The 27957-nt window shown below is 49.0% G+C and overlaps 1 protein-coding gene across 5 annotated transcripts in view; it reads right to left on the reverse strand.

The window, feature by feature from the left end:
• Positions 1-5562: 5562 nt before the first annotated feature.
• LOC132462881 (microtubule cross-linking factor 1) overlaps positions 5563-27957 on the reverse strand; it is a 58756-nt gene continuing 36361 nt past the window's right edge. Inside the window, exons 6-16 of one of the 5 annotated variants that reach the window (XR_009526919.1) lie at positions 26419-26514; positions 25659-25910; positions 23800-23958; positions 21719-21889; positions 18470-18745; positions 13673-13969; positions 12814-12890; positions 10475-12089; positions 9810-9834; positions 8068-8127; positions 5866-5932 (exon numbers count right to left, since the gene is read on the reverse strand). Coding sequence is in view for 3 of the 5 variants with exons in the window: in XM_060058659.1 (XP_059914642.1) it covers positions 5705-5932; positions 10475-12089; positions 12814-12890; positions 13673-13969; positions 18470-18745; positions 21719-21889; positions 23800-23958; positions 25659-25910; positions 26419-26514 (3171 nt within the window). In the remaining 2 variants the exon portion in view is untranslated. Of the gene's footprint in view, positions 5933-7975; positions 9835-10474; positions 12090-12813; positions 12891-13672; positions 13970-18469; positions 18746-21718; positions 21890-23799; positions 23959-25658; positions 25911-26418; positions 26515-27957 lie in introns of those variants that run through there. The other 4 variants (XM_060058660.1, XR_009526918.1, XM_060058659.1 and 1 more) reach the window with 4 other exon arrangements.

Raw genomic sequence — 27957 nt, forward strand, 5'->3', positions numbered from 1 at the left:
AAAGTGAATGGTTGTTAAGCAGATCCGCGGTCAGCAGTTCAAAACGGATTCCAATCAAAAGAGACTCTATACATAGGGGCCTACACTGGATACATAGGGGCCCGGGGCCCCACGGCCACTGGGTACCAAGTGGGAACAGCAGCACGCCAGGCGCCAGCCTCATCCAGTCCTTGGTCAGAGACGTCTTCCTCCTCGTTCAATGGAAATTATCCATGAGGCGTGAAACTTCGCCTGGACCTCGTGCGAGTTCCATTTATTTTATGTTGGCATGACAACACGCTAATCGCACCGGAGTGCCCAAACCGTCGCGCAAAGCTCAACGAGCGCAACGAGGACAAAGCTGCAGCGCTGGGCGGCGCCTATGTCGTGAGGGCTTAACGTGTGGACCATTGCATGATGCTCAATGCTGTTTGATGTGAACCCCGGACAGTTTGGAGCGAGAGTCCGGATGTTGTTGGGACATTAAAGCAGTTATAACCACGCACCCATTGTATGTTTATAGCGCGCTCAACGTTTGTCAAAGGGGTTAAAAAACGACATAATATGACGAAACAAACTGCAGAACAGTAGTTCCTCTTGAAGGAAATGTTACATGGATCTGAATTTAACCTACATTGCCCGAGTGTTAATTTTAAAACATTAAAATATACCTTGGAGTAGTAGGCTACACATCATTTTATATCAACGGAAAGCCTCCTGTGTTTGTTATCCATACAAAATATCCTCACAGTAGGCCTACATCTTATGCCATCTCCCTGAGTCAATGTAGAGAGGCTAGACAAGTTGTTATGTAAACTATGTGTCACATCTGTTGAGCAGAAGCAAACTGAGATGTGGGAATGCTCTTCTGAACATTAAAACTGAGAAATATGATGCACTATTCAAATCAAACTAGGGAGAAGGAGGTTGCTTGTTGAATGATTAGATTCAGTCTCTCATCTTCATTTTTTGTAAGAATGCTATTTAAAAAAGTGCTTTCAACTGAGTCTATGTAAAAAACAACAACTGGAACAAGCATATAGGTAAACTCCATTCGTGACCCAGGAGTGGATTCACGTGACTAAATATAGAACCTCCACCCCTGCTGCTGGGGAACGACGGACATCAAGTTGTTTTGATTTATTCATAGGCCTCCCGGAGCTCACGCTGTCCTATAGGGACGAGCTCAGCCGAGGCAGTGCTGTCCAACACAGGAATACACTCCTGTAGCACTATCTCTCTGCGTCTTTCTCATTACATTACCTATGCTTGTTCGGAGGTCAATGATTTTTTTTTTTTTTTTACACACACCTCCAACATTTATCACTTTTAGGAAAACATCCTGTAACCTTTCTATCCGGAGACCCAAGACCTTATTCATTTGAGGAGGTCTTATCTTTTAATTGGACATCATGACAAACGACTTAGCATTAGAGCCCAGCGTGCATTTCGCAGCTCTATGTAATTAATCGGATATCAGCGCCGGAAATAGAAGGAACTCTAATTTCATTTCTCACAATGCTATTCTACCGTCTTCTGTGTGTGCGTGTGTGTGTAATGACCAGAGGGAACAATTGAGGGCAATTGTGATTACACTCGAGATCCAATGTGTCACGGTATGGTGATCTTTAATCACATAAATATACTGTTCAATGGGACCTTTGTGTGTTTTTCTCTGCTGCCATTTGTTATTGATGGAAATGCCGGCTCAAGCTATTATACTGTTTGAGGACGGGCAAGAAATGACAGAAAATACCCTTTTCACAGTGGCGGCCCTAAAGAGATTCATTCCCTGTACGAGAGTGCGCAAGTATGAACCACAACCGAAGATACCATAGAGGCCAAGAATGAACTATAAACAATTTTAAATATATATTGGATATAAAATCATAGATGGATACCATAGAGGCCAAGAATGAACTGTAAACAATTATAAATATATATTTGATATAAAATCATCAATTGCTTTTTTACTCCACGTAGATCATAAACCTTTGAATAAAAACGACCCATTGAAATCAATTGAGTAATTTAAACGTTATTAATCTGACACACGAGAGTTGAACCTGCCAATAGATCTCTGCAGGGTCAATTGCAACTCAAACACTGCAAACATTTTAAACACCAGTGTCCTCCATCATGTTCTTTGAGGTGAAATGCCCCCGCAGATTTCTTGATGTGACGGGTATCAACTGTCCGATGTACTTAAGGGAGGTGTGTGTGTGTGTGTGTGTGTGTGTGTGTGTGTGTGTGTGTGTGTGTGTGTGTGTGTGTGTGTGTGTGTGTGTGTGTGTGTGTGTGTGTGTGTGGACCCTGACACACAATAAATAATTCAGTAGCAGGTTCCTGTCCTCTCTGCGTGTGCAGGGATGTAAAAGCCAGCATCTTCCCCTCTGCTTGTCCAGCCTCTAGCCCATCAGAAGCTAATGGCCTGCAGCTTAGCCAGGCCAGCATTCATTATGTATGATCACTCCAAGAAAGAGAGGACCGATACCACATCAAAACAGAACTCAGAACGTTCAACTCAGAGATTTCCCGGCATCAAGCTGTCAATAAATTCAGGGGGGGGGGGGGGGGGGGGGGGAAACCATGGATACCGGAAGGATGTTCAGCATATAGCGGCTTATTGATGAATACTGAAAATATTGGCAGCAGCAATTCATGCTTCTTTTGGAAATATATGAAGAAGAGAAGAGACGCAGTAGGTGACTGCAGATTGGAGATAATATAAAAAATGAGTTTGATTCTAGATTATTTTATGTAGAAATATAAATTATAAAACATTTTGCATAATTACAGATGAAATACGTGTTAAAACGTCTTTTTATAATAATTGGATTCTTACCATGGACAATGAAGGTCGCCGTGTTAAATGGAGTTCGGAAATTATACCTCAATTTGCCACAACCTGTAATTCAGAGGTGGACAACCGTTCGATTCATTAATAACAAGTCGGAGCTCGTTTTAATCAGAGTTCAAGTTGTCTGGAACGCAGCATCTTTCCCTCTCTCTTTACCTGTCTCTTACCTCCATCAGCTAAGTCCCAGCCTGACCTCAAATCTTACACCGTGGCACTAAAATATTCAGTGAAATCCTAAGGCTTTCTTCCTTCTCCCCTCAAACTCAAAAGGTAGTATAGTCTGCCTCGCCTCTTCCTCGGTCATCAAGCATGAACCACTGGCTTAATGTCAGGAAGCAACAGAGCAGGGGGCGGATCGTACAGCGGGCAGGTGAACCCTTCATTGTGGGCAGCATGCCGTGCAGCGACCCAGGTCTGATTACCCCCCACCTACGCTTCATGTCATTCACCTCTTTCCTCAAACACTTGCCGAGCTCTATTCACTCGCCCGTCCATAAAGGCACAAGAAATCCTGTAAAGAGAAAATATAAAAAAATGCATAAAAGACAAGAGTCAGCAGCAACTGAACAAAGACGGCTGTAGCAGGACCGAACCACGGACGCCCATACACCCCTCCTGATACCCTGTGGAATATTCTGATGTATACAAGGTCATTATTCCCTGATAAACTGGGTACATTGATCTGTGCGAGGGCCTCCTTGGATGACACCACGGTCTTTGTTATGTTCCCCATGTCTGACTCCAAGGGAGCGGCTATAATCCTGTGTACTGCAGTACAAGCACACTCTCTCTCCCACAAACAAATTCTCCCACACACACACACACACACACTTACTTGCTTATGGTTGTCCATAGAATGCAACGACAGCCTATATGGGCGTGATGTTCTGGAAGAACCGGCGCCGGAGTCTCCCAGAGGGGCGGCTGATGATCCGGTTTTGGGTTTCAGCAAAGGATGGAGCCGGAACAGACACAGTCATCATCCGTGTGCCGAGGCTCAACCAGCCGCTCCCTAGACAGCCTGGCGGTCGCTCGGAGCCTCCGGATGCTGAGAACGTCTCCATCCAACGGGAGGAAGCTGTTGAAGAGCACACGGACCAGCATGCAAACCCCATGTCTTACCCCCGCTGTGGGTACAGGCAGGGGCCGAGACTCTTCCGTTGACCTCCTATGGTCACACCAGCCATTGTGGAATTGGCAGTGGATGTTTGGGGCAACGCTAAAGGCTTAGTTATGGTTTTATGTCGACGCAACGCAAAGGGGTTTAAGGACCCATACGTTCTTGCAGACCCTCCTTGCGTTCACCGCAAGGGCCTGATGTGCGCTTCCCAAAAATTTGCGTCGCTTTGACGCTTTGACCTTGCGTCAAAGCGACGCAGCAGCCAGGGCTGTGATTGGTCCGCTCACGTAGACCCGACATAAACCCGAAGCAGAACCAAAACGGGTTCCCTACTGCATCGAAGCGACTGCGTGGTCATTGTGTTGTGTCAACGCCAAACCATAACTAAGCCTCAAGTAGTCCTACTTTGTTCGATGCACTTTCCTGAAGTAGCCGTGCTGTGAAGATCACGTCGAGCCCATTGGCACATATGATTGCATAATCTTCATTTTTCCAATGCATGTATGCATGTACAGTATATATGACATGCATGCATGCTACCATATATACCGCTTTAAGAGTGAACGTCTTCAATCTCCACAAAACAGCAAGTCTTATAAATCCACATTCAAGTTTATTACCAATTAAACAGACTATAGATAGTTAGACTTCTGACATAGACTTTTCGTTTAAAACATTCATATTTTTTTCCCATAATCCCCTTTTCTTTGAAAGAAAAAAGTAATTAATATCCCACTGGCACCACTGTACAAATCCAGTGCCCAGTGGGTCCAATAAACTCCTTATAAATTGTGGTTTAACGTTGAGTCATTGCAAAGAATGTGACAACAAAACAACAGCATTAACAGTTTGCTTCACAATGATTTTTTCCCGCCCTTTACAGTGGAGTCGAGTGAGCACGAGTGACAATAGCTCCTATGCACGTGCACTAAAGTGCTAATGTGTTCAAAAGGCATGCAAAAATAAATAGCTGACCTATATTTGTACATTTGCCTTCCAAATTATGCATACGGTTAATCATTTGCTGGTCTTAGCATTTTGCAGACCCCAACAACATTCCTCTTTTGAAGTAAAAATACATAAATACATTAGCATCAGAAATGACATCATGTGTTCCTGCTTCAGTGAAGCACAAAAGATAGTTTCTTCCTCTTCTGTGTTATGGACAAAAAAAAACAAAAGTGGCCTGGGTGCAAGCTGTAAGACACAGGACAAAAACAAAAGTGTGCTTTTGTTCAACAGAACAAAAACAAAAACATTTAGTCTGCGGATTAAAAATTAAATGATAACGAATGAACCAAAAACAAAAAAGTTGTAAACGTACCCAAAAAAAAGGTGTGTAAACTTTATATTTGAATGAACATAACGGCTGATTCTCTTTGACACCTGAAAGAATAAAATATGGGGCTGGGAATAACACAAGTGTTTACAGGCACCTCTTATGGAAATGTGAGTGAGAGTTGTTGTTGTCTGTCCATGATGTTACAGTACATTCCAGGTTCTTCTCCAGAGGAAGGAAGAGGTTCCGCTGCCCTTTCCTCATTGGTCATTGGCTGGTGCTACTGAGGGGGGGGGTGGAGCTTTAACCCATCTGGCTCCACCCCCTCTTGGAGTCTCTTTGCGACGAGTCAGTTTGAGGTTGAGGTACTGGCTCCGCTGAGGAGAGGCAGGTAGAGATGGAGAGAAGAGATCGGACGAGAAGAAGAAGAAGGAGTTGGGGGTGGAGCTGAAGGAGGGGGCGGGGCTTATGTGGGAGAGTGCTCCTGTAGCCCCGCCTCCTCCTGCTCCGGTATGCTCTTGCTGTGTTCCAGTGGTGGGGGGAAGGTGAACCTCTTTTGCGCCCCGTTGCTCCACCTGGGGGAGGAGGTGGGGGAGTGTGTGGCCCAGCGGGAGGGGGGCCGGCGGTGGGCGGGGCGCGCCGGCCTCAGGAAGCAGGAGTCGAGGGGCGGGGCCACCGGGGAGCGTGGAAGGTCCTAGCCAATGAGAAGGAGTGTGTCAGAACTACAATAATTAAACGAAAAATAAATACATGAAAAAAAAAAAAGATGATAAGACAGCTCGGAAGCTGGTATCTAGTGTGAGGATGTGAGGCTATAGAATGAGTCCCGACACAAACTGAGTGAGTAAAACAAATTGTGCACGAGAATGGAAGGCATACGAAAGAGTGTGTGTTTGAATTGAAGACTTGTGAGAAGGACAAAAGCACAAAAAGAAGATGAATCTCATCCACGGACGTGAGAAACCAGGAGTAGTGGGGTGATGCTGAGGTTTGGATGCAGAAGGTTAGTGGGAATGCCCTGCCTGATCCATCATGACAGGCCATCGTACTCACACCCCAGCCTGAACCATGATTTGTTATTTACTTCCTCTCTGGTATCTTTTTACTGATTAGACTGAAAAAAATACAGCAGTCTATCGTGCTGAACTGAAGAAACACAGATTAAGGGACGCTGAAAGAAAGTGTTTTCAAAAGGATGGTTTTGGATGAAAAAAAAAGTATATATATCCAGTATATACATCCAAGTTTAAAATACAGATGCCAGATGCGGTAGATGACCCAGGTTACACAGGACTTAATGGACAGACTGAACCAATAGGATACCTGCACCCCAGGTGAATCACTTTGACCTCTGTATAATCATAACTTTATGGCCTACGTCATACACAGTTCTTAATCAAAGTAATGACAACGGCTCGCTCCCCACGCACACCAGCATGGCAACAATCATGCACCATTGACATGGAAGTGAGCTACAGGAAGTGACCAACCACAGTGAATACATCCGTATCACATTAAACCCCATCACATTAAACCCCCCCCCCCCCCCCCCCCCCCCCCACATCCTAAAGCTGGAAAGGCTGTGGGGAAATCGGCATGCAAAACAATAAATAAATAAATACAAACTGCTGCAATATCCGGATTAGGATCATCACACATAACCCACGGAGGTGACAGGAAGCAGAGAGAGATGAGCGTTAAGAAGCAATTGTTGTCAGTGAGTCATTTGGCGGTTGTTTGTTAGTGTGAGCAGAACTGGAAATAATTAATAACGAGGAAAAAGAGAGCATTTTGATAAAAAAATAAATAATAATATTGAGTAGGACAAAAAGGATTGACGTACAATGCCACAGCCTATCCAGTTAGAGATGTGGAGACAGACCAGCCACAGGGACCTGGGGAGGACGTACCGGTTAGAAACAACCTCTCTTGGGGATTGGGTGCCTTTGAAAGTGAAAACTGTCCCCAAAAGGTGTCATCGCTTTAGGTCCATTTCACACACTGGTGGTTCAACACGCCGAGTAAGGGTACCGCTTCCAAAAGCTTCGGAAATAAAGTGCAAAGGGGACTATATTTGGGCACTATATTACATCTATATGCTTTTAATTTTGTATCAACATCCTTGTTTTTAGGGTCTGCCGCTCAGCGGAAATTCAAACCTGAACTTTGCCACTTTTTTCGCTAAAGCCGCCAATTTAGTCAAATGTTGCCAGCGATTTTCTCTCACACTTTCTTTTTTTTCCCCACAGACCTCATTGATAAAGAGAGGAGGAACGATCCACCGGTGAATTGAGCAATGGCTAGTTAAATGTTATTGTTTAGACCCTGATGATTATAAATCCTGAGTCATGGCTGTAGTAGACAAATTAAATTGTGTAGTTAAATTGAGAAATTTAGAATCAATTTATTTAATATATTTTCCCAGTCCATTTATAAAGCGATGACTCTTTTGTTAATTGAACCGGGTCCAATACAGACGAATCACACGGTTAAAGCATGCAAACACACAACACAACACGACACCACACAACACAACACAACACAAAATGAGAATGCAGTACAACGTGAAGACCGCTCCGGTGGCGGCCCCAGACGCCGTGACCAAACGTCAGCCTGTTGTCCTGTGTGAGACATGCATTTATGAGGGGGGGTGGGGGTGACGGTGGCGGGGTTAAGGTGACACAAGACCCCGCCCGCCCCCCCGTGAAAACCACCACCATGTCAGGGCCGGTCAAAGATCGTTTGAGAGGAGAAGAGGAAGAGGAGGAGGAGAAGAGGAGGAGGAGGAGGAGGAGGAGTTGGGTTGGAGGACAAGGAAGAGGAACTTACATCGCGGAGACAGGCAGAAAGCTAGAGTCCCCACGGTGCGGTTAGTGTAACAGTGAGGTTCTGGGCAAGGACACAGTAGAGAGGCAGGAGAGCAGAGAGAGACAGAGAGCGGAGGATTATAAAGAAAGGAGGGAGGAAGGGGAAAAGCAAAAGAGCGGGAGATGTTATTCACTAGACGGGGGGGGTGTGGAGGGGGGGGGTTTCTTTGTTTTATCAACCACACGTGGAGCCACACGTTGGTGAGGGCCAGGTATTCACAACATCACAGGCATCCACACCTGCTGTCACCGTGGTTACCAGACAGCTAGCTAGACATGCTACACAGACAGAGACACAGTGGCTTGGCATCACAAGGCCACATCACAGGGAGGCATAAGAGGAACATTCAAGTGAGGTGTGTGAATAGTGAGCGTGTAGTGTGTGTGTCCCTTGGAGATTGCAGGAACAAAACCCAGACCGATTTCAACTTCTTGCCAGCTTGGAGAACACCAGAATCGACTGGGATGCGGTGCTAGGATCACTGCTATCTATTGTATTTAACCAACAGAATCGCACTTGGTGTAGTAGTCTAATGCTAATGATATACTAAAAAGGGGGAAGTGATCAGCAGCTGGCTTTATAGTAATAATAATAATAATAATAATAATACAGACTACCACAGCAGGCAATTGGTACATATGGGGATATGGAGTCTTATTGTGCCATGGGTCTGTTACGACTGAAAAAAAGTCTTAACGTCAGCCAAGTGTTGCCTTGTATTCATACATCTAGCTACCAACACACATGTGGCAATACATTATTAACCAACCAAAGAACAGAAACCATGACCCATGGGAGAATAAAAGCCATCAAGTCATGCATATATTCATCTTGCTTTAATTCTGCGTATAAATCTCTTTATTTCCATTAGTTCCTTCCATTTCCTCCCACAGTTCCAACACCAAACTCTCCACAGACATCAGAAGAGGAGCTGCCCACACTGACTCGTCATCCTCAATCACACAGGTGTCACTCTTTAGGTACCAGGAGCAGACCCTTAATATTAGTGGTATGAGCAACACCTGTGTTTGTCCTCTAACGTCACAACTTATGGGCTGATTATTGGTTGACGTCGACGCAACGCAAAGGGGGTTTCCGGACCCCTTACATCCTTGCGGACCCTCCTTGCGTCCAGGGCCTGACGTGTGCCTCCCAAAAACGTTAACCCTGTGTCGACGCGACGCAGCAGCAAGGGCGGTGATTGGTCCGCTCACTGAAACCCCACGCAGAACCACAACAGGTTCACGACCGCGTCGAAGCGTCTGTGTGGTCATCGCGTCGCGTCGACGGGAAACCTTAACTGAGCCTTTAAGGGCTGATTGCATCATCGAGCTGGTCTCAGCCAACGCTCTGTGGAGCTGTAGGAGCCAATAGAACAGAACCTGGAAAGAGAGTTAGGGAGGATCCAAACTAGCCCCAATAACAACCCACTACACATTAAATCACCAGGATTCTGGGTGATGTTTTAATCAAGATAATATAATTAAACTCTCTGTTGAATCATAACCCACTGCATATATTGGTATTCACCCAATGTTTGCAAGCAGTCGAAAGCCTGTAGATGTGTGTAGTATTAGCAAAGAGGTGATTACCAAGCTAGAGGCAGTGCGAAGAAGTGGAAGTTTCTCTCTAGTCACCAAAACGCAAAGTGAAACGGATGAAGTAACACTAGTGCATATGAAAGATAAATTAGGAAACATTACCATTGCATCAGTCAGTAGTTTCAATCTAAGAAAAAAATATACAAACATTAACATGGCAGTAATCACATGTAACTGACTCGGTTAAGATATCCATATCTAGATATATATATCTGAAGAAGAGATGCACGAAAAATGAATGGATTGAAGGTAAAGGTTTAGGAATCCGAACAGTGTAGCTTGGATTTTTGGAATTCATTTAACACACATCTGTTAAATGATCATTATTAGCTGAAATTATATCTAAATGATTGCAAAGATTAATGCATGAGTACTGGATACTCATTAGTCCTGCCTCGTCTTCTGTTGAAATAATTTCCATCTTTCGTGACGCATTATGTTATCCAGTGCATCAGAAGGAATATACCGCTGAGGAACATTGAGCGACTAGTGCAAAAAAGAGTGTTGTTGAGTGTTGTCTGTGCAACAACAAACCCCATGCACTCAGGTGAGCTCAGCACGTGAAAAGTGTGTACAAAGCCCTTCCACCTCACACATAGATCCTCCACATTTGCATGAACACACTTTCAACCTCAACTGCAAGGCATTGTAACCCCTGTATCGATGTCCAATAACCACTGAGGGGGGGGGGGGGGGGGGGGGGGGAGGAGATCAGGAGAAAACAGCGATTCTGTTTAGCCCCGTCCCGGTGGTACGAACACATTTACCTCGATACATCCGGCCGCGCCTCTGTCCGCGTCGCCGTGCCTGGAGCCGTCCCTGCCGTTGAGTCCGGGCCCCCCGGGGCCCCCGGCCGACGGCCTCCTCTCCTCCCTGCAGCCCTGCTCCAGGAGCTTCTTGTTGAGGATGCGCGCCGCGTTCTCCGCCAGCGAGTAGCCCGGCGGCGCCGACAGGTCCTGCCGCACGCTGGGCCCCACCTCGGGGGTCCTCTCCCCGCCGTGCGTCTCCACGGGGCTGGGCGAACGCCCGCGACACGCCCGGGGGTACTCCTGCGCCGCCGCCGCCGCCACCCGGGGGTCCGGGGCTGCGTGGGCGGGGCTGGGCTCGGCCGTGGGCGGCGGCGTGGCCCTGGCGCGGCTGGGCGACTTGTTGAACTTCTGCAGCGGGTCGTAGGCCACGGGCGTGTGGTCGATGATGTTGAAGAGGCTGGAGAGGCCGTCGTTGATGGTGGTGTGCACGGGGCTGTCGCGCGTGGTGGTGGAGCGCGCCCACGCCGACTCGCTGTTGCCCTTCGGCGGCGCAGCGCTGCCGGCGGCGGCTGCGGCGGCGGCGGCGGCGGCGGGGGCGACGAGAGCCGGGGGCGGCGTCCGGCTGCAGGCGGGCGCCAGCTCCGCCGACCCCTTCCCCGACGCCGACAGCTTGCGCTGGAGCTTGGGCGAGCCGTACTTGGGCGAGCAGCAGGGCCGCTCGAACTTGCTCTGGCCCCCGGGCGAGTAGGGCACCTTGCGCGGGCCGCGGGACGGCGAGGAGACGGGCGTGGAGCCCCCGCCCTTGGGGGTGTGGCAGCGGTGGGGGCTGCTGGTCGGGGCGCGCAGCGCGTCCGTCTGCAGGCCCACGCTGATGGTCTGCGTGGTCTGCGTGCCGCGCGTGGTGAAGCCGTTGGTCTGGCACGCCGTGTCCCGCAGCGCCGGGCCCGGCGGCGAGCGGACGGCGTTCCGCACGGAGAACGCCACCTCCTTCATGTCGTCGCTCAGGTTCCGGGAGAGCTGCAGGTCCAGCGAGGAGGCGTAGCCCACCGTGGGGCAGAGGGGCGGCTGGCCGGACCAGCGGGCGCCACCGCCGCCGCCAAACACCTCGTCCGCCGTCGCCGCCGTCCCGGACACGCCCTCCGCCGTCCCGCCTCTGGATTTGCCCCCTCGGGGGTACAGGAAGTCGGCGTCGGCGGAGCCCGCGGCGGCCGCGCACTCGGACACCACCAGCGGCCGGGGGGGGCTGTGGAGGATGTGGACCGCGTAGTGGTCGGCGCCGGCCGCGCCGGTCGGCGTGGCGTGGCAGTGCTCGGGGCTGCTCAGGGTGCTGGTGGTGAGGGTGGCGCTGGTGGTGAGGTACCAGGCGGGCGGCGTGAAGGGGTCCGGGTGGGCCTCCGGGGGCCGCTCCGACGGCCAGGCCTCCAGGGCCTCCAGGGGCGCGGGGCCGGCCCCCCCGGCCGAGGGGAAGTCCCAGCCCTTGCTGTTGAACTCCTCGATGTACTTGAGGTCGTCGGGCGACAGGGGGGGCGTGGCGTCGTCCCGCTCCTGGTCGCCGTGGCGACTCTTGTCCGGGAGGAACGGCGAGCTGTCCATCAGCCGCTGGAAGTCGCTCATGGAGCACACCGACTTGGCTCTGCGGATGAGACGAGCGCACGCGCGCACACAAACACACACACAGGGATGAGAGGGACTGTGAAATCCCAGGCCTTGACAGAACAGTTCACAGTTAACAGTTATAATCCACTTCCAGAAGTCTGTGTTACAGTATTACCTTCACGACGCAGAGACGTGACAGTTTGAAGGGCAGGCTGTGCAGTATGCTGCATTAGTACAGTCTGCATTATTCAACAGGGACTCTCGAGTTAGATAACATGTTCTTTTGAAAACCCATCCATCACGAAGAAAAGAACAACTGAAATCACTGCTGGGAACAGAGGAACTAACCGTTACCTCTGATAGAAGTCAGCAGAGGCAACACAACAGGTTCACCCCCAGAGGCTTTATGACTCTTTACCTCCGCAAGCAGAGCAGCAACAGAGCGGGGGGAGCGCAGGGGGGGAGCGTATTCTTTAAAGTTCAGTCCCAGTGGGATGCCAACTGTTGTGGCAATAATGAAAATGCAGCAGTGATTAAAATTAACTGCAGCTCCTTTTGTAACAATAATGGATGTACTCTGAAGAACGGCTCTTGGGGGAGGTGTGTGTGTGTGTGTGTGTGTGTGTGTGTGTGTGTGTGTGTGTGTGTGTGTGTGTGTGTGTGTGTGTGTGTGTGTGTGTGTGTGTGTGTGTGTGTGTGTGTGTGTGTGTGTGTGTGTGTGTGTGTGTGTGTGTGTGTGTGCGCGTTAGGGGGGGGGTTACCTGAACAGATTCCCGCCGCTCATCTCCTCCTCAGGGTACTCGGGACCGCTCTCTCGCTCGGATATCTCATTCAGCGCCTGCTACCGGTAAAAAAATAAAATACATCAACCATAGGAAGGAACAGCCCTCAACAGCAGCACAGATTAAAAAGTGCTTGAAAAACAGCTCAAATGCTGAGCGCTAATTGATATCGATTGCTAGGCGTCTTGATTTGCCTAATTACTTTCGCGCTCACATAATTAAATGATTATAGAGAGTAAACGTTGACGTTTTGTTTTGCACTCCAATCACAGGGATAAGTGTAGCAGTTGGAGTTTACAGTATGATGACTTATTAAAGCTGCCATCTGTGATTTTATCTCGCCCCACTTTGTTTTGATTCAATTATTTGCATCACGTGACAGGGGTTCAGTCGGACCCACAGCGATGGCCAGCCATCAAAACAAAGGCATGAGAACCACGAGACTCAATCAAACTACAACCAAATCCAAACAAAGCGGGGGGGAAGCCAAAACTGCTCAGCGCAGCTCTAAAGGTGACATAGTATACCACCAGGTGTGAGTGTGATTAGCCATTAGAATCCGCTTTGAAAATCGGCCTCAAGTGACATCACAAGGGGGCGTGTCCACCTAGATGTGTGCTGGATAGATCAGTCTACCAGCCTACCCAGTGGACTGTAGCAAACGCTAATCATCCATCCGTCACACATCTAAGTGGCCACGCCCACTTGTGATGACATAAGAGACCGCAGCTTGTAACGGCCAGCCCCACTCACACCTGGTGGTACAGTATGTCCCCTTTAACCTCCAACTGGGACGAGCGGCGGTGGAGAAAGGTATAAGGTAAACGCCAACACTAGCCTCCTTCATGCAGGGGAACCTCTTCTCGCTGTCCAGCCGGCACGGTGCCGGGGCCCCCAGGCCGCCCATGGGGTCCAGGGACAGGGCGTCCAGGAACAGGCTCTCCGTCTGGGCCTTGAGCCGGGCCCGGGCGCCCGGAACGTCCTCCGGCCCGGCGGCGTCCGACTCGGAGCGGGAGCGCGCCGCCGCCGAGGGGGAACGAGGGGAGCGAGGGGAGCGCGGGGAACGCGGGGCGGACAGCCCCCCCTCCTGGAAGTCCGCCCCCTCGGCCCGGCGGGAGGTCAGCTCCCGCTGCATCTGATTGGACGGCACGGTGGACGTGTTCAGGTTAGGTTGCTCAACAGGAAGCTCAACTCTCTGCCCTTTCTCCCTTACCTCCCCTCTGCCCCCCCACAAACTCTGCACTCTGAAACCCCTCCCATCTGCCCCCAAGACCATTCACTTTTTGTTTTACTTTAATGTACGCATACGGTTTTGTTTTAGTTTTTTGTTTTGACTATCTTTGAACTATTCAGAATAATTTTGCACTATTTAGATTGTATTTATTTTAAATAATATTGTTTTATTAATTTGACCAAATTGTATCCTTTTGTACTTATTGCGCCGTGGGTCAGAGTCAAACGCAATTTCAATTTCTCCATTTGTCTGGCACATATTTGGGAATTGACAATAAAGCTGACTTTGACTTTGATGGCAACAGTCAACAGCAAAACGGGATCGCCGTGGTAAGCCGGGACACAGCCCGTCTTATTCTACTTGTGTGTATTCTGTTCTCTTTCTGCCGTTACCTTGAGCAAAGCGACTGGACCAGAAACCATTCCAATCCCCCTCCGACAGGGATCACTACAGTATGACTGGATTGATCCCCGGTGAATGACATGATACCAGCAGTCATAATATCCCTTGTTCTATAAACCAACCCTAGCACAACTGAATCCATGACCACAAGCCCCAAGAGTGCTACGCCAAACTACAGCCCTGCCGGAACCCCAAGTCAAAGCCGTTGCAAGAAACGTGGAAGAGAGGGACGTGCCTAGAACGGCAAAAGGCGGTGGTAGTCTGGGGAGGAGTAATATCAAAATCAAAACAACCTCAATGACATTCGACTCCGTTTAGAAAGTGAATTTGGACCTCCCTGATAGGCAATTCAGATGCTCAAGGTGAGGCATCTGTTTCCCATAGCAGGGCACCTCTCCACACGCACACCGCTCAGATGGCATCCCCTTTCCTTTTATTTGAAAGGATGCGGAGCAGGTGGGGGGCGTCGCTGAATATGTATGCCCTTCGCCTGCTTTATATTCACACGGTGGGACACATTCCCAGCAGGGAGCCCCCACGAAGCCACAGAGAAACCAAGAGAGGGTGAGGCGGCTGACTAATAGGCTTAAACGAAAGGATGGGACATTTAACCTCATCGAGGGTACCTGACCCCTGATGCGACAAGTGGAAGCCATGGCCGTGGGTCAGGGGCATGCTATCTTTTTACAGGAGGCATGCTATCTATTTACAGGAGGCATGCTATCTATTTACAGGAGGCATGCTATCTGTTTACAGGAGGCATGCTATCTGTTTACAGGAGGCATGCTATCTGTTTACAGGAGGCATGCTATCTGTTTACAGGAGGCATGCTATCTGTTTACAGGAGGCATGCTATCTGTTTACAGGAGGCATGCTATCTGTTTACAGGAGGCATGCTATCCGTTTACAGGAGGCATGCTATCCGTTTACAGGGAGGTTGGCTATCCGTTTACAGGGAGTGATGCTGTCCTTTCACGGGACCTTCTTCTTCCTCCCTCTCCGGTGTTTCGTCCACTGATGCCTCAGCACTTCCGACCCGGGCACCTCTGTGTGTGCGGAATACGGAGAGTGGTCGTATTTGGCTCTTTATTCCCCTTCCCTGCTTCAAAGTGTGCATTAGCCTTCTCAACAGTGTCCTGTTCAAGGCTGCGACGCTCCCTGGACTTCAGGAGGTGGTCGATACGCCGCCCGTCGCCTCATCGATGCTCATAGGAGACATTAGTTATGCATCGGGTGCAAACCGTTGGCAGAGGCCTGCTGCTGATCCAGACTGTAGCAAAGGGAGATGAGGCACCATGATGACACCCTCCCTGCGATTCTTAGGCCCAATCCCATTTCTACCCCTTACCCCTTCCCCTTACCCCTTAATCTAGTGGAAGTCAGTCCCTTGCCCTCATGTTTTTTCTTTTAATTTCCTGTTGTGTGAGAATTTCCCCGGTGGTGCGTGGCAGTATTTATATCCGGTTAGATGCGCACATTATATTAGCATGCATATTCACGCAAACACACAATTAAATATAAATGTGTTAAAGGTGTGTGTAGTGTTAAATGAAGCAGCTTCTTATAGAAATTCAAATGATATATACTGTCTTGTCTGCCATCTGCCAATCAAATATCTCAGTGCATTGCAGAGTGGAAGTGGGAGGAGCCAAGGTATACAAATGGGAGGAGAGATTCTTATGAGCAAACCACCTGTGAAAATAAGGTTATCGCCATTTCAGATTGAATAGTGATATTAAGTGGGTCATAATATCAGTAATCCATGTTTCGTGCTAGATCTGCCGTTATTAGAATTAGCTTCCTCCTTGATGGGTTGACGTGAGACTTTTTAAGGAGACCGAAAAATATTATCCACCAATTTCTATCCTTTCATCCTTAACGATCTTATATAAAACATTGAATGTTTTAATAAATTACCTTGATTTAATTATTCCTTCAGTGAGCCCTTTCCCCATTAAGCTTGTGCTACATCCTGTTATCGCTTCTATCAATCTTTGCATTTCCCGGTCTCCTGATAAAGTCTACTTATTCCGACAGAGAGAGGTCATGCCCCATTAATTTAAGAGACCTGTTCTAGGAAAAACACCTGAACATCTGATTTGCCTGGTAAAATGAGCGAAAAATGTCAGTTCCATCAAATTATTAGCAGAAAAAATGTTGAGGTGGGCTGGCTAAGTGCTTTAGGTTCACTCCAAGGTTGAACAACATGCAGGCAGTGTTCTTCTGTGAGGAAAGCTTTCAGGTAAAGCGCCATACAGTGGTCTTTATAGACAGTCGGGTTTTAAAAAAGGCTAAAGTTTCATCCGCGTCTCCAAAGCTCCGTCTCCTTTTCTTCTCGCCAACCTTCACACCAAGTCTCTGGGATTCTCTTATAAATGTTCTTCACCCACTCGCTCTCTAGCCTCGTCTTCGTCGCAGCCGCCTTCTTGCTTGAGTTTCCCTTGATGCACTCTATTCATCCCCCTCTCTCTCTCTCTCTCTCTTCCTCTCACGCTCTGTTCCGGTTCTTTCCAACTGCGGATATCTCTCGCCCTCGCCCCCTCTGAACCCATTGTTCAATAAACTCTTTCTCTGTATTCTTCTCTTTCCCGCCACATCCCCTTCCGCTTTCTCTCTTTCCTTTCTCACTTTTTTCTCTCTCACCTCTTTCTTCCTCATCATTCAGACTCCCTCTCTTTTTTTCTTCCCCCTACAAAAAAAGGCTCAACAAAGCGACGCCTAAAAAGCAACATCCCAACAACGATTACATCATACTACACTATAAGATACAACAAAACAACAATAAGAATAATCCTAACACCACCCCCTCCACCACCACCATCAATCCTAACAACACCACCACCAACAATAATCCTAACACCACCACCACCACCACCAACAATAATCCTAACACCACCACCACCACCACCAACAATAATCCTAACACCACCACCACCACCACCAACAATAATCCTAACACCACCACCACCACCACCAACAACAATAATCCTAACACCACCACCACCACCACCAACAACAATAATCCTAACACCACCACCACCACCACCAACAACAATAATCCTAACACCACCACCACCACCACCATCAACAACAATAATCCTAACACCACCACCACCACCACCATCAACAACAATAATCCCAACACCACCACCACCACCAACAACAATAATCCTAACACCACCACCACCACCACCAACAACAATAATCCTAACACCACCACCACCACCATCAACAACAATAATCCTAACACCACCACCACCACCAACAACAATAATCCTAACACCACCACCACCACCACCAACAACAATAATCCCAACACCACCACCACCACCACCATCAACAACAATAATCCTAACACCACCACCACCATCAACAACAATAATCCCCCCCCCCCCCACCACCACCATCAACAACAATAATCCTAACACCACCACCACCACCAACAACAACAATAATCCTAACACCACCACCACCACCACCAACAACAATAATCCTAACACCACCACCACCACCACCAACAATAATCCTAACACCACCACCACCACCATCAACAACAATAATCCTAACACCACCACCACCACCACCAACAACAATAATCCTAACACCACCACCACCACCAACAACAATAATCCTAACACCACCACCACCACCACCAACAATAATCCTAACACCACCACCACCACCACCAACAATAATCCTAACACCACCACCACCACCACCAACAACAATAATCCCCCCCCCACCACCACCACCACCATCAACAACAATAATCCTAACACCACCACCACCACCAACAACAATAATCCCCCCCCCACCACCACCACCACCACCAACAACAATAATCCTAACACCACCACCACCACCATCAACAACAATAATCCCCCCCCCCCCCACCACCACCATCAACAACAATAATCCCCCCCCCCCAACCACCACCATCAACAACAATAATCCCCCCCCCCCCCCCCCCCACCCGTACTCCGGTGCGCGCGGCCTCACCCGCTCCATCTTGCGGTGCAGCTCGCGGGCGCTGCTGTCCCACTCCTGGCGCTCCCGGTCCTGGCGCTCCAGCAGCTCTGCTCGCTCCCGGCCCCAGCGGCGCTCCCCGTGCTGCAGCTTCCAGCGCAGGTCCAGCGAGGCGTTGTGGCTCTCCGCCAGCAGCCTCTGGTGCTCCTCGCGCTCCTGCTGCCGGGGGGAGGCGCGCTCCTCCGGGGAGACCCCCGCCCCCCCGCCGCCGCCACCACTGCCCTCGCCTTCGCTCCGCGCGTCCTCCAGCTGGGGGAGGGTTTAGGTTCAGAAAGGTAGAGGGGGGGACGGGGAGGGGGAGGGGGAGGGGGAGGAGGAGGGGGACGGGGAGGGGGACAGGGAGGGGGACGGGGACGGGGACGGGGAGGGGGAGGGGGACAGGGAGGGGGACGGGGACGGGGACGGGGAGGGGGACGGGGACGGGGACGGGGACGGGGACGGGGACGGGGAGGGGGAGGGGGAGGGGGACGGGGACGGGGACGGGGAGGGGGACGGGGAGGGGGAGGGGGACGGGGAGGGGGACGGGGACGGGGAGGGGGACAGGGAGGGGGAGGGGGAGGGGGACAGGGACGGGGAGGGAGAGGGGGACAGGGAGGGGGACGGGGAGGGGGACGGGGAGGGGGACATGAGACGTGATGAGACCGGTTCAGGCTAGAGCCAGTGTCGATAAGAGGGCCGAGCGATTAATCAATTTAAAAATCAAAATCCAGATGTAATGGAACAAAGAAACTGAGGAGATCAGTACAATTTATATTTATTTTTCTTTTACAATTCGATAGTTAAATAAAGATGTTATAATATCAATTCATTTCAACACATCGGTCTGGCCTAAAGGAAAGAGCAGTTTATATGTTGACTGCTTCCGATGTTGTGTTGGGACTACTATAGAATGATTTATTGCTTTTTTTTGTGAAAAAAACGAACATAAGGAACTTAATGAATAAAATAAAAAACACGTATTAAATCACATATTGGTGAAAATAATCGCATTTGTATTATTTCCCCATATCGTGCAGCCCTATTTGATAGGAGGGGTTACAATGGTGCACCGTTTTTTGGACGATTCAATATTTACAAAGATCCTTTGCACACAATAAAGGGTACATCAAACCCAACAAGGCAACCCAGCATTAGTCAGATTACTCATATTTATTTCAGAAGGGGGGAAGGCCTGCAACCATGTTTTGAAATCTTGCATCATCAAAGACGCTGTGCGGATGACAGAGAATGAGAACCAGAGAGGGAGGGAGACCGAGAGAGAGACAGAGAGACAGAAAGAGAGAAACAGAGAGAGAGGGAGAGACAGAGAAAGAGTGGAGAAAGGAGAGCGAGTGCGAGAGAGGGACTACCGACCGCAGCACAGAGCACTGTACAGCAGCGATCTGGTTCGACCGATCATCCACAGCTGCCCTCTTCCAAAAAAAACTGTTTGAATGATTTCCATTGACATGCTAATACCTTTGATTTACCGATGGCTCCGTTAGATTGCTGTTTGTAAAGACGGCCTCGTTATACCCTCAAGCACACATCAGCTGCTGAATTAATTAATGTCGGCACTCAGGGGAAACTTTATAAGTCGAGATAGTAATTCAGAGCAGGGGGGGGGGGGGGTTCTCAAATGCTGCCAATGACCAAGGCATCAGGGGGACGGTGTCCTGTCTAAAGTAGCCATTCTTATTAATAGATCATTTTCCTAGGCCCCTTTTTATAAGCGTTTGATAAAAGGCGCAGGGAAAGTTTATTTAGCCATTAGAATTTGAGTATGACAATTTTCCTCCGCAAGCCAATATAATAGCATCGTCATGTCTTGGAAACTAAAGCTAATTGTTATTTTTATGTAGTTACTATTGTGCTATTGAGCGTGAAGGAACAGCGTCTCAGAGGGAAGTCATTCAACCGACGGTCTCAGATTGAGACAATCTAGAAGGCTATAACCTGCGGGAGTCATATCAAGCAGAAAAACTATTTAACACTAAACCTCCAGCTATGAGGAGCTAAATACAGCCCCTTAAACTGGGCTGTTCCCGGGTCAAATAGTGGGGTCTTCCTGCACAGAGCACAGAGTTGGGGAGGATGTTGCCGGTTACTTACCAATCCTTCCACTGCAAAGCCTTAACTGAGACCATCTTTTTGGAATAACCTTGCTTTTCTGTTCCATATGGATAGGCTGCACTTTGTCACGTTGTTGTTTTTTTAAAGCACTAGGTTTTCATTTCTCACAGCGCTAAAACTGTACAGGTCGCTCTTGTAAAGTCGCAGTGGATGATTGCGTCTGACGCTAACAGAAGGAATTCATCTCAGGCAGTCGACCCTGGCGGAAGCTATGGAGTGGGTATACTATATAAGTGTGTATATAGAGTGTGTATCTAGTGTGTGTATATAGATTGTGTAGAGTGTGTGTATCTAGAGTGTGTGTATATAGAGTGTATCTGGAGTTTGCATATATAGAGTGTGTGCATATAGTGTTTGTGTATCTAAAGTGTGTGTGTGTAGAGTGTATGTAGAGTGTGTGCATCTAGAGTGTATCTCAGACATCTGTATCTAGAGTGTATCTACCTGTAGAGTGTGTATCTTCAGCATTCGTATCTAGAGTGTGTATATAGAGTGTGTGTATCTAGGGTGTATCTACAATATAGAGTGTGTATATCTAGAGTGTGTGTATCTAGCATTTATCTAGAATGAGTGTATCTAGAGTGTGTGTATCTAGAGTTTATCTAGAGTGAGTGTATCTAGAGTTCATCTAGAGTGTCTCTAGAGTGTGTGTATCTAGCATGTATCTAGAGTGCGTGCATCTAGCATGTATCTAGAGCAGTGGTATTCACTATTTTTTTCAGGAGAGCCGCACTGACAGGACAAAGACAACAGGAGAGCCATTTTTACCGCAAAGTATCAAAACCTATAAATCCAGTCATACATAAGTATGCCTGCTTATTAATATGTCATCCCTGAAGCAGTGTTTCCCCACAGAATTTTGATTTATGTTTAAGGACTTGCGGTTTGTTGGACTGCCGGGCGATCGCCACCAGAGATCGCAATGAACGCACCCCGGGACCGCTTGGAGCGGAGTTATGATTTATGTTTAAGGCCTTATGCTTTGTTGGACTGCCGGGATCGAAATAAACAGACTCCGTATTGAAAACGCAAACCTGGTGTCCAAGCGCTCTGTTACAATCGTGTGTATCTATAGTGTGTGACTACCGGGTGGCCGCGGGCGTGCCGTACCTGGGCGGTAGCCTGACACTTCATCTGGGCCCACTTGACCTCCCAGGCCGCCTTGTCGTTGGCGTAGCACTGCTGCAGCTGCCGCCGCCGCGCCTCCTCGTCCCGCACCTCCACCCGGAACTCCTCCAGCAGCGTCCGCAGCGCCTGCAGCATGCGCCGGTTCTCCCCGAACTGCAGGGAGGAAACGAGGATCAACCTCGGGTCAAACTCTGAGTTATTGGTAGTAAAGGTCCCGGGGCATGCCACCAGGTGTGAGTGTGATTAGCCGTTACAAGCCGTTTTGAAAATCTGCCCCTTATGACATCACAAGTGGGCGTGTTCACTTAGATGTGTGCCGGCAGATTTTCAAAACGGCTTGTAACGGCTAATCACACTCACACCTGGTGGCATGTCATGGGACCTTTAATCCCATAAAGGGAAACTCTGGTGTTGGAGCAGCAAGATGAAAGGCAAATCAAATGAGAGCATATAAGAATTCAAATGGCAATGAGTACAGTATGTATACACCCACACACACACACACACACACACACACACACACACACACACACACACACACACACCTCCTTACACCATACGTCTAATCAATGAAACTAAGGTAAAACTCAACTGAATCCAAAGCATGTATTGAAGTGGTCATCGCCCAAAGATGATGCATAAACAGTCGCGAATAAAATGATTAAGTAAAAAAAACACGAGCAAACACGTATGCTTGATCACGAATACATTCAGTGTGCTTCTGCAGAGAGAGCTGCTCTCGGGGATCTGTGGGAACAAGGTCTTGAGAGATGGTTCTGGCCTAAAACGCCCCCCAGTCCGTGACTTATCATTAAATTAGTGGTTCTGGCTGCAATACAGGAAAAACTCGCGAGAGAAAACAGGATAGGCATGGGCATAGTTGCGTGCTGAAAGCATTTGTAAGGGTAGAAGACACCGGGAATAGTATGAAACAGAACTGGGTTATCCAGCTACTTGTCGAATATAGTATAGTATAGTACAGTCTTAAGATTTTGGCATCCTACTGATGGCTCGCAACTACTTGCTTGCCATCAGTATAAGCAGGCGTTTAGCTGTAGACAGCTTTTAAAGCAGCCTTTGTCCAAGCCCCCATGGCCACTCCTGGGTGAACCGGAGGTCATCATCAGTTAAAGCCGATACAGGGGTGTGTGACCGCTGCTGTCCCCTCACACACTCCACATCTGCTGGGGTCCTAGCTCCGCGGGCGCTAATGCGCTAAATGCTTGGTACGTAGATTTATCGTCCCCCACCTGTCACTTGAGTAGCGTTACTCGGGGCCTCCCAGGCGACTTTGTACAACAGCCGGGTTGCCGAAATAAAACAAGGGGAAATCGTATATTTCTTTCTGGTGAGGAGGGGAGGAACTCAGATCGCTGTACAAATCAAAGCCCCACACAAACGCGAGCACTTAGGGCCGTTCAATAATGCATGGTGGACTCAAAACACTGCGACAGGGCTCTCGGCTCCGGTGAAAACAAGACGGGAAGCGGAGCGCTGAGCTTGTCAGAACGGCGAACACAAAACGCATGGCGGGATCACAACGAACCCCTTCCACCATCCACCAACGCTCCGTAGAGACCTACACACACACACGCACACACACTTGTGTAGGATCTAGGGGGGAGACCGTGCCTTTGTGTGAACATGGGCCCCCGTTCACCATAACCGCCAACTGTAGCTATGTAGGTCATCCTTCTCATTTGCATACCGTGCCAAACTGTGGCAATGAATAGCAGAAGAAACAAGAGGTTTACACTCAATGAGAAAAACACAACCAATGATAATAATAATTATCAAAAATAAATCTAGTATAAAAATGGCTTTAATACATAAATTCTTTCTTTGTATGGAATTGCGTGTGATTTTGTGTTATTTTTATTATTTTTGCATGCATGTATATAATGTGTTTCGGTAATTCCTCACATTTCTCTGAACAATGAAAAGCAAAGTGTGTGTGTGTGTGTGTCTGAGTGTCTGAGTGCGTGCGTGCGTGCGAGCGTGCGTGCGTGCGTGCGTGCGAGCGAGCGTGCGTGCGTGTTTGTGCGAGGGAGTGAGTGCGTTACCTGTCGCTGATGCTGTTGTGGGTCGGGGAAGGCGGGCCCCTGGTCGGGGACGTCGCCCCCTGGGGTCCGAGGCGTGCTCTGTCGGTCCCAGGTGGCCGTCCCCTCCTCTGCCTGCTCAGAGAGCCCCCCCAGCTCCGGGATGCCCTCCATCTTCTCAAACTGGAGCCGGCGTGTGGAGACGGGAGGAGCAGTCGTCGTTGTGAACACATCCACACAACAGGTTCATTACCACGGCTTGCAAAGCAGGCCCCGTATAACATACCGTCTAATAGTGGAGAGAATCATTTAACCCCAATGCAGATACAGCCGATATCACATAAGTCTAACATCTTCGTTAAAAAGAGTACTCGGCCCCAGAATCCCTTATTTTTAACAGTTCTGATTGGGTTTCACAAAGTGTTAAAAACTAAAATGTTTAACATTATTCTACCATGAAATTCATGAGGGGTACTTCTGGCTAAAACCGCTTTTTCAGAGTGGGCGTTTCCCATTTGCTGCACACCCTAGCTTAAAAGAGTGTGACGTGGGATTTGACGGTTGGCACCCCTCCACTCTCACGCCTATGGAAACCTGTCCTGTTTTTCTAAAACCTCTACGACTGTCACAACTTCTCAGATCATTCATTTTTATTGAATTTTTTGCTTAAACAGGGGCTTAGCTTCATGTAGTACATTTGTTTCCAAGGTCGCCATTTATGCTCACCCACTTTCGACATACTAAATTGTTCTAAAATGATGTATCATTTATCCATGATAAGAGGAGGTAACAGAAAGTTCAGCAGCCTCATGATGCAAGAGGAAGTCAATAAAACCATTAAAACGCATCCTGATTGGCAAAACCCTGAGCTTAATGAACCACATCTCCAAAGACCTAACCCGACCAGGGAATTGATGCACCGCCCAATCAAACTAAAGAATAGATCGGAAAAGCTCAACCGAAAAAAGACAAATCAATGGCACCCGCATTGAAACATACTTCCTCTCTAACCAGCGACCATAGCGCCCCACTTCCTGCCGATACTGGAGGAGAGACCAGCATGATAACGGTGACGGATGGCAGAGGCGTTGCAGTGAAGAGAACACAGACCCCTGCCTTTTGCTGACAGGCTGGTGCTTGAGATGGAGCTCAACCCTTTTAGCGCCAAGTCCACTGACATCACAGAACGAACAGCGTGCAGCGAGAGTGCAACTGTCAATGCTCTTTAGCAGAGAACCATTAATCCTTAAACTATAAGGAGCTGGGGAAGACCTTCTTTGAAGTTAAACTACTCGGCTGATTAACACTCGTCCCGCTGCGGGTCTTTGAATCCACACCTTCAGGACGCCGAGGGTGCAAAGGTCCACCAAACAGAAGCAGTCCCTGCTGTCGGCGTGCAGGATGTAGAATGCCTCGGCTGAGCACAGAGGTGACCGGATTGGTTTGTGTTCGCTCCACGGGATGAAGGCCGTAAGTGCGGCTTTCAACTCAAATGCTTTTTATAATTTGCATGGACCTCCGTGTTTAATGCTGTCCAATGTCCATGCAGTTTAGATTGTAATCAATGAAGAAACACAGACGTTCAGCCAGGACCCCCATACACTCTAGATCAAAAAAAGGGGACGCAGTAGAAACTCGATATTTCGCTCACGTAATCAGAATTCAATTTCCTCATCTAGAGTGCATCTAGACTAGAGCCTATCTAGAGTGTGTATATCTAGAGTGTGTATATCTAGAGTGTATCTAGAGTGTATCTAGAGTGTGTGTATCCATACTGTGTGTATCTACGAGTGTGTGTATCTAGAGTGTGTGTATCTACAGTGTGCCCAGAGTGTATGTATCGGGTGACCCCGCTCTAAATGGACGTAGAAGCGTCCACCCACCTCTGCCGGGTGCGGGACCTCGTCGCGGGGGTCCGACCTGCGGTCCAGCCGCCAGTGAAGGAGGATCCAGCGCAGCTTCATGTAGAAGATGACCGTGTTGTGCCTGAAGAGACGCAGCTCCTGCTGCAGCAGGCCCCTCTCCTGGGCCCAGGGCCCCTCGGGGCCCTGCAGGCCCTGGAGCTGCAGGCCTCCGCGCCGGGCCTCCAGGCACGCCCGCTGCTCCTCCTCCTCCTCCTCCTCCTCCTGGGGGCCCTGGAGGACAGACCACCCGCGGGGACACGGTTCACTCTGTTGGTTAGCTGCTGCGGTTTGTTTGCATTGCGAGTACAGATGGACATGTTATATAACATTTCTCCAATGCGTGCAGTTTACTTGTTAAATACTTGTTGAATATATAAAGATGAACGACAAATGGACTTGAAGCATAAAAGGAGATGTCCTCACTTTACAATATTAAGTGGAGAAGCAAGGATTCAATTTCAATCTCTTTATCATCTATCTATTTATTTTTGCATATAAAATGTGCAACACACACACACACACACACACTGCTGTCAGAACCTGCACCATAGTATAACTTCTGGTAGAAATACAACCAGTCGGATACTAATACCGGTACTATACCACCACCACCTACTACAGCTAGTATTACTACTACTACTACAGTACTACTCCTACATTCGTTCAGATTTCCTGTGAGTCATTCCATGTGTTGTGTTGCCCGGCCCCTCGTGTGTGCATGTCATCCGGGGTACCGTACCTGGGGCAGGGTACCCCCGGCCTCCCGGTCCGCCCCTCGGTGTCTTCGCTCGTGGTCCACACGGAACTGGATCTCCGAGCCCGCCGGGTCCCGCAGCTGTGCCGCAGAGCAAAGCGTTAATCCCCCCCACCCGCTGCGTAGAGGGAAGATGGTGCTGAATCAAATGAGTGGTATCACCATCGTCACCACTTTCTGTACGAGTAGGCAGAGGATGTATTTGCTGGGTTTTTTCAGCCCCCCCTACCAAATCAAACTTCATAGCAAAGCAAATTGACATGAGCTAAAGATAATAATGGTGTCCGAGCTTCTGGTGGAGAGAGCCCCTGCAGGGTACGTCTCTCGTTTCGCACTCCAGAAACATCAAACATCAAAGACGATGTCATTTTTGCGCAAAACACACACCCCGACCCGTATGCGCGCGCACACGCACACACACACACACACACACACACACACACACACACACACACACACACACACACACACACTTTGGAGAGCCAGTGACGATGTCATTGTCTTGCGACAGTTAATGAAAACCTACAGGTTTTTTTATTTATATAGTTTTTATGTCTTTCATGATTTGCACACTGAAAAGAGTCATTGGACTCTGCGGTATTCCCATCTATTGATAATGAGATGGATTTTTAATGTGACGAAAGACTAGCTTTAAATCACCTGAGCCGTCCATCACCAAAGTGGCTCGTTTAACACTACCTTCCCTCCACGGTGACCTCGACACAGAAGACAACAGCGCATGTTGGGAACCTCACCGAGTTTTGATACCCTGATGTAATATGCATTCTCTCGGCCGCCCTCTCCCCTGCTGCCAGCGAACGAACCCGTTGATCTCACCTCTGTCTGGGCCCAATGTCAGACGACAGGGGAGCCATCTGTACAACAGTGTGCTGCAGAGCAACGCTTTAGAAACCTCCCCTCTCCGACCGACGTGCCCGGCGGTGCTTTCATTATATTTGTTTTCTTTTGTTCAAAATCTTTTTTTTAACTGAAGAACCTGCAAGCATATGGAATGTCCACACATACGTCAAGATGTTGCCACCGCTGTCATGAACCTGGTTGTCACGGGTACAGCGCTTTAACCTGATGAAGCGAGACTTTGCATTTGCGCTGAAATGTTCAGGATACGGTGGTTAAAAAGATAAATCCTACCTCACCCCATCATCTGCCCTCACCGTACATTCTACTGCGCAGCATTGAAGCACAGGTGGGGAGCGGTGGATGTAACCCCAGCTAGCCGCTATGTGCTGCATCAGGGTTGTGTCAGTGCTTTAAAGGCGGTATGAAGGGGGAGTTGTGTTTCCGATGGAAACAGCCAGCGACCAAAGTGCTGGGTCGTCCGATTAAAAAGCTCCTCTTATTTAGAGCTCAGCATTTTGAATGCGCGTTTGTGTGCGCGCGTGGGTTGCATTTGTGTATGTGTGCGCGTTTATGTGTGTGCGTGTGTGTGAGTGGGAGGTGCTGGTTGATAGCGATCTAGCCTGATGTGCGTTCGACATTGCCATCGCTATAGACGGAGCTCTT

This window comes from Gadus macrocephalus, chromosome 8 (assembly GCF_031168955.1).
Source record: "Gadus macrocephalus chromosome 8, ASM3116895v1".
NCBI lineage: Eukaryota > Metazoa > Chordata > Actinopteri > Gadiformes > Gadidae > Gadus > Gadus macrocephalus.